Source organism: Halictus rubicundus, chromosome 5 (assembly GCF_050948215.1).
Source record: "Halictus rubicundus isolate RS-2024b chromosome 5, iyHalRubi1_principal, whole genome shotgun sequence".
In the NCBI taxonomy this organism is placed as follows: Eukaryota; Metazoa; Arthropoda; class Insecta; order Hymenoptera; family Halictidae; genus Halictus; species Halictus rubicundus.
Genome location: NC_135153.1, coordinates 6,055,203 through 6,067,628, shown reverse-complemented (window position 1 = coordinate 6,067,628; position 12,426 = coordinate 6,055,203). Strand labels below are relative to the sequence as shown.

The 12,426-nt window shown below is 46.5% G+C and overlaps 2 protein-coding genes across 8 annotated transcripts in view; one reads left to right on the top strand and one right to left on the bottom strand.

Moving 5' to 3' along the window:
• The first annotated feature begins 36 nt into the window (after positions 1 to 36).
• LOC143354042 (WD repeat-containing protein SL1-17) lies at positions 37 to 2,040 on the top strand. The gene is made up of 8 exons (XM_076787735.1): positions 37 to 489; positions 589 to 698; positions 770 to 945; positions 1,029 to 1,267; positions 1,337 to 1,430; positions 1,499 to 1,592; positions 1,670 to 1,841; positions 1,913 to 2,040. Exons 1-8 carry the CDS (start codon positions 487 to 489, stop codon positions 2,012 to 2,014), a joined length of 990 nt encoding a protein of 329 aa, XP_076643850.1. The 5' UTR covers positions 37 to 486; the 3' UTR covers positions 2,015 to 2,040.
• A 1,696-nt stretch (positions 2,041 to 3,736) lies between these two features.
• LOC143354028 (uncharacterized) overlaps positions 3,737 to 12,426 on the bottom strand; it is a 65,534-nt gene continuing 56,844 nt past the window's right edge. For 4 of the 7 annotated variants that reach the window (XM_076787702.1, XM_076787703.1, XM_076787708.1 and 1 more), the window contains 5 exons: positions 9,196 to 11,825; positions 8,888 to 8,979; positions 8,536 to 8,809; positions 8,197 to 8,437; positions 3,737 to 8,127 (listed from right to left, as the gene is read on the bottom strand). In XM_076787702.1, coding sequence (XP_076643817.1) covers positions 3,784 to 8,127; positions 8,197 to 8,437; positions 8,536 to 8,809; positions 8,888 to 8,979; positions 9,196 to 11,825 — 7,581 coding nt within the window. In that variant the 3' untranslated portion in view covers positions 3,737 to 3,783. The remainder of the gene's footprint in view (positions 8,128 to 8,196; positions 8,438 to 8,535; positions 8,810 to 8,887; positions 8,980 to 9,195; positions 11,826 to 12,426) is intronic. The other 3 variants (XM_076787707.1, XM_076787706.1, XM_076787704.1) reach the window with 3 other exon arrangements.

Here is a 12,426-nt window from a genome sequence, read left to right as displayed (position 1 = left end):
GCAGGCGTAAAAAATGAATGATTTGTTAATTTCGAACCATTAATTGCTAAGAAATCTCCATTTTTTAAATATTTTACTTCATCGAATTTACAAGATGGCATTTCTAGTCGCTTTTCGCGCTTTTTAATTTTATGGAATATTGAATTACGCTTCGTTCACCGAAAATTTGTTTATCGAAACAGTGGCCGGAGAGACCCGTAAACAATTTATCATTCTGCAAAAAACTTTTTGTCATAAACTAATGAAATTCTCGTCTTTTTTCTGATCTTTGTGTTCCGCCTATAGCACAGCACGGTAAGGGGAAATCAGGGGAAATGCCCGGTGTTGCAAACAAAAGTTTGTATTTACATACATACATGTATGTACAGTTTGTACCGCCATGTAAGATTTTTAATGCTGAAACAAATTTATTTTTGTGAACGTATCCCTAATTAAGATTATAGTGTTAGGAAACTAGTGTTTAGGAAATCATAGACGCTTTTTAAAATGGTGAGAAATCTAAATAAGTTTGCTAATTACCGAGATGTGTAGAGATTAGGTTATCCACTGTTCGCGACGGTATCAAAGCACAGTTTGAAATTGTTTTAGTACTCGTTGCTTAGTAAAACAGAGAATGCTCACGAAGACAGTATCTGGACCTGTGCTTGGGGTTGCCCGAAGAAGAAAAAGGAAACTCAACCAGACAACGAAGATTCGCGGTACATAACCTTCAATAATGTATATGCTATTCGTACTCCTCAATATCTGATTTTTCTATACGGTGTTATAGTGATTCGATGCGATCTAATGAAGAGGAAATCGTGGAATACATAGTAACTGGGTCTGTCGATGATACTGTTAAAGTTTGGGAGTATAGAGAAAAGTCTGTACAATTGAAACAGAAACATAAGCTAACTGGTCATTCCCTCGGTGTATTATCTGTCGCAGTAAGTTCAGATGGCACGAGTAAGTAGTTAGTTGAAATCATTAAACATTATTACTTTAAAATGGAATCACTTACGTTTCATTATTGTTATTAATACTTGTAGAATGTGCATCAAGCTCGCTTGACTCAAGCCTGAAGTTGTGGGATTTGGAAACCGGAGAGAAAATATCAAGTATCGATGTGGGTCCTGTAGATATTTGGACAGTAGTGTTTTCTCCGGATGATAAGTTCATCGTTTCTGGCAGTCACTCTGGCAAAATACATTTGTATGGAACAGAAAGTGGTAAACGGGAACAAACTTTGGATACCAGAGGTGGAAAATTCACATTGAGCGTTGCCTATGTATGTTAATCTATGCTAAATTGACTCGGTTTTAAACAATTGTTTGTTTTACTCTTTTACCTGTTTCAGAGTCCCGATGGTAAATACATTGCCAGTGGTGCTATAGATGGAATCATTAATATATTCGATGTTACTTATGGGAAAGTTTTACGTACACTGGAAGGTATATATAAAAATTTCTTTTGATAATTTTTGTTCATTGAAGATATTACTTAAACTTATGTATTTCAGGTCATGCCATGCCTATCAGATCTCTGTGTTTTTCACCAGACTCTCAGCTGCTTCTTACTGCATCGGCTGACGGGCATATGAAGCTGTATGATGTGTGAGTAATTTTGTTCGCAACGAAATAAAGTTCATATTAAATTTACTATTGACAAATGAAATTATCCTTTCGTACAGGAAAGATGCTAATTTAGCTGGAACTATGTCAGGTCATGCTTCATGGGTGCTCGGTGTTGCCTTTGCTCCAGGTGGAAAACAATTTGCATCTAGTAGCTCTGATCATACAGTTAAAATCTGGGAATTAGCACAACGGCAATGTCTACATACTTTCAGTGAACATAATGATCAGGTATTGGTACTATATGTAATATCAATTCATTTATTATCTTATTATTAACTTAATTCATTTGGTTATTTCAGGTGTGGGCCGTCAAGTACAGTCCTCAAAGGAATGATGTGCTTGTATCTGTATCGGACGACAAGTCCATTAATTTATATGAATGCCCGAAATACGATAAATAAATGTTTTATAAAGATAGATTAATAAATGTTTATATTTATTGTTTTTCCTTGAAGTATTTTACAATTTACTTAGTATTACTCTTCTTTGACACATGTGCTTTAGCGACACAGAGCTGTATCATTCTCCCCGTGACAGAAACATCAAAGTAGATATTAGTAGCTATAAATTTTATTGTACTGCAATTATTAATATACAAATCATTAAGATGTCTGCCAAATCTAAAGTACAATGTAACAAAAGATGAATTACGCTTAAGATCTAAGTAAAAGACAATGATTATTACAAATGAACCGTAGGAGAAAACAGAATCCAGTGTACAGACCAAATCTTTGCGAAAAAGGAGAACATAAAGCTACCCTGGTATGGTTCCAAGTTGGGAGGGTTAAATCTAATTAACTCGAACTGGAACAGGGTAAGAATCACGCATAACAAATCTCTGAAATTAATCCATAGTAAAAGCTATTCTATATTGTGTCAAACATCTTCCTTCTGATGAAACCCTCGAATCTTGTTCGACGCATGCAGAAGGAAAGATGACGCGATATAGAAGAAAACTAAACAAAAATGTATACTCTTGAATTGCTCAGATATACAGAAAAATTTTGCCTCAAGAAAATCGAGAAGGAAAAATATATATTGTCAATTAAAAGATGGTGAACGCCATGCCAAAGTTTCGCAATTTTTCAGATCGGTAAATACGTAATTGATCCGTACACACTTCTAGTCGTACCTATATGAATTTTAGAAAGGGTAACAGTCGAATCCTGTAGACAGGTCTTACATGCAAATCTCGATTTTTACGTAGTACATTATGACCAAAATAGAAGCTACTTCACTTGTTAATTTTTAAGTAGACTAGAAACTTAAAGTAAAAGTTTACAAAATTTTGTCTCTTTTATATAATGTCGGTTTTAGCGTTACTTAGACCGCTACATCGATACAAATGTTACTACCTTCTCCTCAATAACATTCTGTCGTGTTGAAGGTGTGTCCAAGCTTCTGTCCGAATCCTCGTCGTGTTCCTATCAGTCTTTAAAAAGTAATCAGATTTTGTATCCGTCGAAAGAATACAAATCAGTTACGATGGAAACAAAATACAGATCTCATTCCTTGCGAATTTACCTATTACGAAGATGCACAGCAATCCCTTTATCTCTTGCCGTCATACATCCATGGGTCGTAATACATATCACTAAACTTTCTACAGTTTTATTTTGTTCTTTTCTTCATTTTTTTTTTTCGTTTGTTTGTTTGTTCATTCACGTTTAATATATATATACAAAATTGAATAAATAATCAAGGATAATCACTGCTACATACTACAGATTTTCAAACTTTTTTTCCCCCTAATCGTGGAATTTCATCAATATTAATGTATATACAACACGCAAAGTGAATAGGAATGATCTCAGAATTTCCAGCTGCTATTTCACACTTTATTCGTACCTCATAAAAAACGTTGCACCAGACGATGCAACAAACAAACATGTCCGATGACCATATTCTTATGTAATTCGATCAGTGTAAAAACCAGTGAAACATGATGGAGATTTTTTGTTTTGTTTTCAGTGTCCGTCGGAACAATGAGGTAAAATGAAAATAGTTTTAAACTTACTTATTGTGTACTTGCAATGCGTACAGCGTGTGCGGGCATCGGTAGCCGCGGCACACCATGAAGCAAATGTACAATGACTAGCCTGAAAAACGAAAAAGCGATACTACCGTAAAAGGGTTGTTACTCTTTAAATAGAACGGGGCACCGTGTCTCCTATACTGTCGTTACTCTCGTCGAAGCCGTGACGATGTCGCTGTGACAATCCGTCGCCCCGAATTTGCTTTCACTATCGTTCGGTGTAACTTTGGTTGTCTGGGAAGGAATGTCTTGTTTCGGATTGTAATTAAAGGGCGGTACAATGGCGGACGCGGGCGTGCGTACACCGTTGCCATTCACGTACGTTTGTGCGGAACCGTCTGCGGTCGCAGAGTCCACTCTTATGAAGGAACCGAGGCGTGATATTCGTTTGGTGGGGTCTACCTCCATCGGGGAAGACTCATTGTTCTGTGGCTTCCGTAAAATCACCGAACCTTCGGCTACTTGGACACCGTCCTTTCTATACGTAGAAGTGTCGCCGGCCTTCACGGGTATTTTGCAGGGTGCGTCGTTCGCGTTCATACCGCTCAAATCACAAGAGTTCCTGTATTTCACTTTGCCGGGTTGAACGCCCACTACCAGAGGTCTCTTCGATTTCTTGTACAAGGCGGACTCGGGATTATCGTTATCCTGGGGCACACCCTCGAACGTGGAGCTACGGAATAGCCTAAAAGCCGGCGGATTGTTACCCACGGGCGAGGGCGCGTCCACAACATTGGCACAACTGCCCGGCTGTAGCCATTGTCTGGTGTCGGGTTTCTCTAGCCGTTGCTTGTTCTTGCTCTCCTCGACCTTTTTCCATAGACTAGCGATCTTGCTAGTCGCCTCCTTCGCTAGCTTTCTAGTCTGCATCCCTGTTGACGAGTTCGACACGATACTGGAATTACTATTGGATCTTTGACCGAGGGGACCTACTTTGCGAAAAACCTTACCGTTTTCCGCCTGCGCGTTGTTGCTCTGTACACCGGTCGGGGCTTTCGGGGCCGACGTTACTTTTCCCGTGGGCAAACGTTTCGGTGCGACTAACAGCGGCAACGCTTTAGGGGGCGACTGTATCTTCTCCGAGACGTTTACCTTGGCGGCTTTCGTTTGGTGGGCTTGGAGGGTCTTTGGTGCGATTTTCGGCTTCACCATTATCGTCGGGTGCACCTTCGAGGTGGCGCCCTTGATCGGTTTCGCGATTTTTGTTTTAATAGGGGAGGAGGACGAAGAGACCACCAGAGGCGCGTTCTCCACTTCCGGCTCGTCTTTGGTAAACGTACCCTGCCGCTCCAGGGGTTTCACAGCCACCTCTGTCTTACCATCTTGCTGGAAATTCGTGGAGCACGTTGGAGGCGTGCTGTGTCTTTTCACGGACTTGGTGAAGGTCAGTGACGATCCCTTCTGAGGAACCGAGGCCCTCTTCGCGGCTGACGAGACATTCTTTGCTCGTTTCTCCGCGTCCGTTAATGGAGGTGTCTTCTGAAAGGTAGCTTTTGGAGATTCTTTCGTTAAATTGTTCGAACTGTTGTTGTTCTGCCGAAGGGTGGTAGCTCTGGTTGCTCTGACGATAGGCGACGTGTTGCTGCGGCCTATGGGTATACCGCTGACAGGATTCACTTGCTTCAACGGAGACGATTGAGGGGTTGGTTTCCTCGTTATGGGATTCGAGTAGAGAGCCTTCCTCCTGCCACGGATGGCCTTTGGACTCTCTGGCTCCGACTTGTCTGTCGTGTTCGAATCATTGCTGGGATCTCTCACCATGCCTGGTTTGATTATCCGCGGTCTTTTCGTCTCTCGAGGTTGCTCCTCGGTATTGTTCGACTCATTCTCGCTGTCACTCTCCACGGTGTCGTACCTGACGTCCTCCTGCGACCTACACTCGATCTCGGCGTTGTCTTTGTTCTCCTCGACCTCGTTCGCTTCCTCCATTTGTTGGCTGCAAGCGCCTATCAGTTTCTTGGAAACGCCATTGACAAATCGCATGCGCAAGTTTCGTTCAGACTCCGACTCGTTCGACACCAAGCTGATGGTCTCGCAGTCCAGCAACGGCTCCTCCACGTTCTGGTTCACCTTGTTCGACTCGTTCAACGTGTTCAACACGATGGTGGCGTTCTGCTCCAGCATACTCTGAATCTCGTCAGACTGGATAGTGTGCGTTACGGCTGACGAGTTCTCCTCTGTCCCGTTTCCAACGGCGTTCCCTTCGGCATCCTTGAATATGCATTCCGAGTCGTTCAACGTTCTCGTGCGGTACCTCTCTCTGTTCTTCTTCTGCTCCATGCGTTTCTTGATCAGCGTCTTGCAAGCCGACAACTTCGCCGGTTTGGGGATAGCAGATTTCACAGGGGACATCGGCTCCGACGACACGGGGCTCTCCGTCTCGCAGCTGTTGTCAGTTTCTTGTTGCTCCTGGTTCACCTCGGGGAAAGGATTCTCCAATACCTGCGTTCGAAACCTGGCTCTGTCCTCCTGCCTGCGTTGCTTGGGCGTTAGCTTGGAAAACGGCGAGCACTTGCCACGCGGGATCTTGTTCTCCCGGTTCTCGTTATCCTTCTTGTCCGCTTCAGCCTCCTTCTTGCTCATCTCCGCGGCTATGGTGTACGTCTTGTACCTCTCCTTAGCCAAATTTCGCTTCTGCTTCGGCGTGAGGTTCCGGTGCAGCCGTTTCTTCGGCGTCGACTCGGCCGAGCTGGAGACACAGTACTCCGATGAGATCGGGGTAACCGCCTCGTCGGTATCGTTGCCAACCTCGTCGATCTTCTCGACAACCATAGGATGCGGGGCTTCCTCCGTGCGTAATTCCGCGTCGATGCACAGCGTGTCGCTGCAGACAGTCTCGGTGACATGCTCCACCGTCGACTCGTCCATCTCGCAGACCTCGTTGAACAACGACGGTGGATTGATGTTCTCCAGGTACTCGCTCAAGCTGTTGTTCGCGCTGCTCTGCATGTTCTCCGCGTATCGCATGCACGTCATCGAGAGGACATTAGCCACGGGCTTCAGTAAGTCGAAGACAGCGTCGCTGCTGGTTAAACTCTGCGGGTCTTGTTCCTTGGGGTCCGCCACCTCCGACGTGATGCTCGCCACGCTGAGCATACTGTTCTCCATGTCGCCTACGTCAGGCAGTTCGTCCATCATCGACGGCGGCTTCACGCTCTCCAAGTGCGAGCCGCTGCACTCGTTCAACAAGTTCTCCAAGCTGCTGGTGTACGTTTGATTCTGATTTAACGCTCTTTTAGCCACCACACCGAGTGGCAGGGACTTCTTGCGGCAGCATCTCGAGTCCGTCAAGGACGCGTTCCTCACCTGAATCGGTGGAAGCGAAGTGGAGTTGCATCTGTCTCTGTTGACCAACGCCTCGCTGCAGTCGCCCGAGCCAGCGTAGCTCGCTATCAAAGACAACATGCTCCCCATCAAGGACGGAGGCTTGATTGCCTCCAGGTCCATGGACGTCATGCTTGTCGTGTCCATATCGTTCTGCTTGTTCATCTCCGCGTCCACAGCCTCGGCCAGTTTGATCGCTTCTCTTTGAATGATCTTCGAGTTCGTCATGTGCCCGCTTTCGCTGCTGGCTGTAGCGTACTCGGAGGTGATGGTGCCTGGGTCTTCCGCGGCGTCGCTTTTAAACGAAGCGATAATCGGCGCGCTGATGCTGATGCTGGGGAACGAAACCTCGTTGGGCGAATCCTCGTTCCAAGTGTCGCTCAGTATGCTCTGCTTCATGGTACCGGAGTCGCGTTCTCGAATCGCTTCTGTCTGCTGCACCAACGTGGCTGTTAGCCGGTCTAGCGAGGCGATCATGGCATCAGGGTCTCTCTGCCGCCGGTATATGTCTTCCTTCTTCCCGTGTTTCGGCGTGTCGTTGCTTCTCTGCGACAGTTTATGCTTCTCACTAGCGTCGTCCTTCTGAACACCGTCCACCTCGCATGTGTCGTCCATGCGACTGTTTCCGCTCGAATAGTCAACCTCTTTCTCTTCGAATCGATCCATGACCTTCGATTTCAGCGCAGCTTTGTTTGTCTTGTCGATAAGTTTCGTCAGCCCAGGCTGAATACATAATTCCAGAAGGGCGTGTTCAGACTGCTCGACGGAATCAATGGACTCGCTGCTCTCCGAGTCTGTTACCTTCGTGTACGACTGCTGCATCGAGCTCTCCGCGATCTTCTCCTTCGAGGTCTCCACTGTTTTGTCGTTCTCATTGTCCTCCGCCAGCCTCTCGTCTTCGAGAATATCATTGTGAACCAAGGACGACATGTCCTCGTTCGACTCGATGTCGATGCTAGACAGATACTGCTGCTGATTCGGCTCTGAATTGAAGACTACCGTATCGTGCAAAATAGGACTGTTCCTCAAGTTTGAAGGCAGCGAGAACTTGCAGAGAGTATCTTCACCCACACCAGTAATGTGCTGCTCGACGTTCTCAGTTATGTATTCGAGCTGATTTTGTAAAATATTTGAATTTGAAACAATTTCTACCGTCTGGAAAAGAAATCGGTATTTTCAGTTTCGAGAGATTACACGATGTTACGGGATTGTAGATGATCTTACCTTCCGAGCTAAGTTTGCTGTATTCTCGCTATAATTGCAGATAATATTCATGCTTGGCAGATTAATCGTATCATTGCTCTCTTCGCACTCTATTCGATTCGTGTCTAGACTATTCATGGCGGAATCAGTCAATACGTTGCATTCTACTTGGTCTAACGCCACGCTTGTCTGATACCTTGCTAGATTACTTTCACTCCGAGGAAGCTTTTCAAAATTGTTTCCTATGAAGGAGTGTCTGTGCCTGGAATACAAAACAGAAGAAGACGGTTAAAAACACAGTCTGTTTATTATACCACACGCCATTAGTAACCGGTTTCGGTCGGTTCTTTGAAAATTCACCTATTATTTTGCATTCCAATATTAATGCAAGCTGTAAGCAGATCTTCATCATCCTCATCCCCATCACTGACTTGATCTAAACATTCGGAAGAGGTGTTTATATTTAATGTACAAGGCATGTTACGCGTATCGCCTTTTAGTTCAAATTCCTTACATCCTGAATCGTTAGACGCTTTCAATGCACTGGCCCCATATGAATTAACTCCGTTCGTGGGGAAACTTTTACCGTTTTTTCCGAACATTTCGTTCTCTGTTTCGTACTTTTTTTCCACGTCTGTGAAACGAACACACACAAGCAATCATAAGTATGCAACGTAGAACTTCATTATAATTTATACAAACATTATGTTACCTGATTTCACGTTTCCCGAACTGGACGCCATGTTATTACTTTCGTCGGAATGCAAGTTGTCTGGCGACGTTTCCGTGTGCGGTGCTCTTAACCTTGAAAAGGGAACACAGAAAAGGAGATTACATTTCTGAATTAATTTTTATACTATAATATTTTGTACTATAATAGCGAGTCGGACCCGTGACGAAAATTTCGAATCTACTAAACAAGGTTGTTATTCTCTTCAGTGAAATAAAGTAGCGGTGAAATAAATTATAGGACAAGGGGTTAACGTGTCGATACAGTATTTAAAATCCAAGTATACAAACCTTGATGGGACCTTGACGGAAGAACGTCCCTCTTCAGCACCGTTCTTAGCGTTCGCTTGCAAGTTAAATTCCTGTTTGTCGAGCAGCTTCCTTTGCTCCTGTATCTTCTTCATGGTGCACCTCAGTCTATTATCCTCCTGCAGATCGGACGCGGAAGCAGCTCTAGAAGAGTTCAGCGACGAGCCATGCGGCGTTCCCTCGGTGCAGTAAGTCTTCAAGGTGTCGTCGTGAATGAGTTCTTGTTCGCTGCTCGCGAAATAATGCGAATGCTGTTTATCCTCGTCCAGACTACGCTCGGCGTACCGCAAGCTATAGTCTGTTGGTTGATCCAGATCGGTCTCGGCGTAGTCGCTGAACAAGTTTCCCTCCGTACAATGGCTGACAGTCGGCGAGATGGCTTTCTGTATGGTGTTCAGAGGATTATGCTGGTGCAGTACCGTTTTATCGTACATATTGCCGATATTGTCTTTGCCGGGCGAGTTGTTGCTGTTGAACGACAAGGTGGCTGGCGTGTCGATCGCAGGCTTGCTGATGTACTCGGTTTTCTGGCAGACGATCAGCTCGGTGTCCTCGGAGACGCTCGATTGACTGCCAGCTTTCGAGGACACGCTCTGAGGCAGGTTGTCTTCGACCGAGGAGTGCAGCAAGTTCTGCGAACAGGCGGACTCCTGATCAGGCGCGGAGGACCAGGAGATGGTGGAGTTGGTGCACCTGAGGTCGCCTAGATCATTATAGCCATCCGAGGACTTCAATCGATCGGGGATCGCGTTCTTGTATCTCAAAGTGTACTTCTTCTCGGATGAGGTCTTCACGTGGTTGTCGCTGGTTATGCCGGTGTCGAAGCCGACCGCTGAATGAAGCGAAGATGACTGTTGTTTAATTTGAATGTCCGTGGGGGACAGTCCGTTCAGCACATGGCGGTTCACCCGCTCGAACATGGTGTCCGAGTGGGTGCTGGTTATGGAGCGCATGGAGTCCCTGCTTTCGCTCCTGGCGACCCCGTTGCACTTCCCGCTGGACGTGCCCGGTTGATTGTGCAGATGATAGTTGCGCAACGCTCGTGCGTTGATCCCTAAGAAGCTGTGGTCCATCTTGAAGAGGTACTTGTCGTCCTTGTTCGTGGGAGACGTGCTCGGCTCGATGTTGTCGCAGGTCTCGGCCAGGTTCTGGTCTATCTCCTGCTCCAGAGCTCTCTGTCTTCTAGCGACCAGCGTGGGCAACGTTGGAAGGCCCAGGCCACGAGCAGTCGAGTCCAGGTGAACAAGATTGTTGCAGCCTGGTCGGGCGCTCAGTAAGTTCTTCAATGCCGCGCTGGAACCCATCGAGATCATTTTGTGCTTGGAATGGATGAGACTGCGGAGCATGGGCACAGCGCCCAGGTCCCACAGCAGCCTCTGATCTTGCGGACACCTAGCCGAGAGGTTCCAAAGTGCTCCACAGGCGTTGCTGACTACGGTCAGACTGGGTGATCGTAGCTGCTGCAGCAGGACCTGCAGACATCCTCTTTCCCTGACGATGGCTCGGTAGTCCTCCCTGACAGCGATGTGGCTGGAGACGTTCCTCAGTATACCACCCGCGTTCTCCACTATCGCCAGGGTCTTCGACGGCGCCTTGTAACTCAGCATGTCTACCAGGAAGGCTAGGGCGCCATACACGGCGCAGATGTCGATTTTATTTGTACTACAGTGCGCGGAGAGGTTCCACAGCGCGGAGAGTATCGACTTCAGCGTCGACTCCTTCCTGCCCTCCATCGCGGCCTTCATCAGGCCAGTCACCGCTCCCACTTCCCTCAAGGTCTGTTTGCTACTGGTGTCCGCTCGCCACGATAGGTTCCTTAAGACGCTGGCGGTCACCTGTCTCAGGTCGTCGCTGGGACTCCGCAGCTGCGAGACCAACGCCTTCATGAACTCGCGGAAGGAGCAGAGCAACGCCTTGTTGTTCCCATCGCCGAACGTCAGGTTCGTCAACGCCATGCCGGCGTACCTGCGCAGGGTGATGCAGTTCTGGTCGTCGCACTCGCTGCCGTGAGCCATGTGATCCATCTCGATCAGCTCAGCTACCGCGTGAAGTCCTCCCAGCTGGCACATAGCGTGGCGATGAGCCTCGTCGAAGGACAGCTTCATCAGCGCCGCTATGGTCGGTCCTGGGTGTCTCTCCAGGTCGTCGGGAACCTGCCCCGTCTCCAAAGATGATCGCAGAGCCTGGCAATAGTCTCGCAGCTGCTCCAGGAAGCGGAGCACCCTGGCCTCGCGACGACCAGCCCTCTCGTCGCTCTTCGCGTGAACTATGTTGTGCAGAGCCCTCGAGGCTCTCCCCCTGGTCTCCAGGTCCTGTCTCGGGGCGTGTATCAGCTGCACCAGCAGCGGAAGACACCCCGACTGCCTCATGATCAGACAGTTGTCCGTCGAGTTGCTCATCGAGAGCAGAGTGGTGCTCATGTCCTCGCCACCCTCCGTGCTGCCAAGCATCCCCAGCAGGTTGTACACCACGTCCACCTTTGCCCCCAGCCTTCGATCGCCCTGGACCTCCGAGGAACAACCCAGGGTACCGCCGGAATTCGATGAGAAGCTCATCACGCTGGCTACATCCTGAGGAACAAGCTGAACGTTATCGAAACGCTCCTCGAAAGGCTGTAAGAAGAGGAAGCTCTCTTGTAGATCCTGCTAGAGGTTATCTGTCTTCCATTTGGGAATTGTTTCATGCATGTCATCATTAAGCTGCGGATTTTATGCATTTATGATAAAAATGAGCGAGTTTAATTTAAGGCCGTGGACAGATTAAAAGAATTTATAAATATCAATTTTAGCTGATTAAAATCATTACGCCAAGAATGAAATTTCTATTTAATTCCGGTTTTGTACAATTTATATTTTACAATGAAAATTTAGAATATTGACACGAGGATTGAAGCATAATTTTGTGGTGGATACTAAAAAATCACTAAAAAATCACTTAAATATGTGCGTTATTCATTTCTGATAAACTGAGATAAAAATCTATTTCTCTGTTGTTAATATTTAACCATTAGTGAAAATGTAGGAATACAATTTTCTTTTTCTTCCAGGAAATTACAAATGCCAAAGACGTTTTAATCGTTGTCAGGTGTCTACTACAGTGAATTCTCGATATATGTCAACAACACAGGTCTTGCCAGCGTCTTGTATCGTCCAGGAGACAAACTCGAGCCGTGATACGTTACTCTCACGGGGTATACTCCGCGATAGTGGGGAT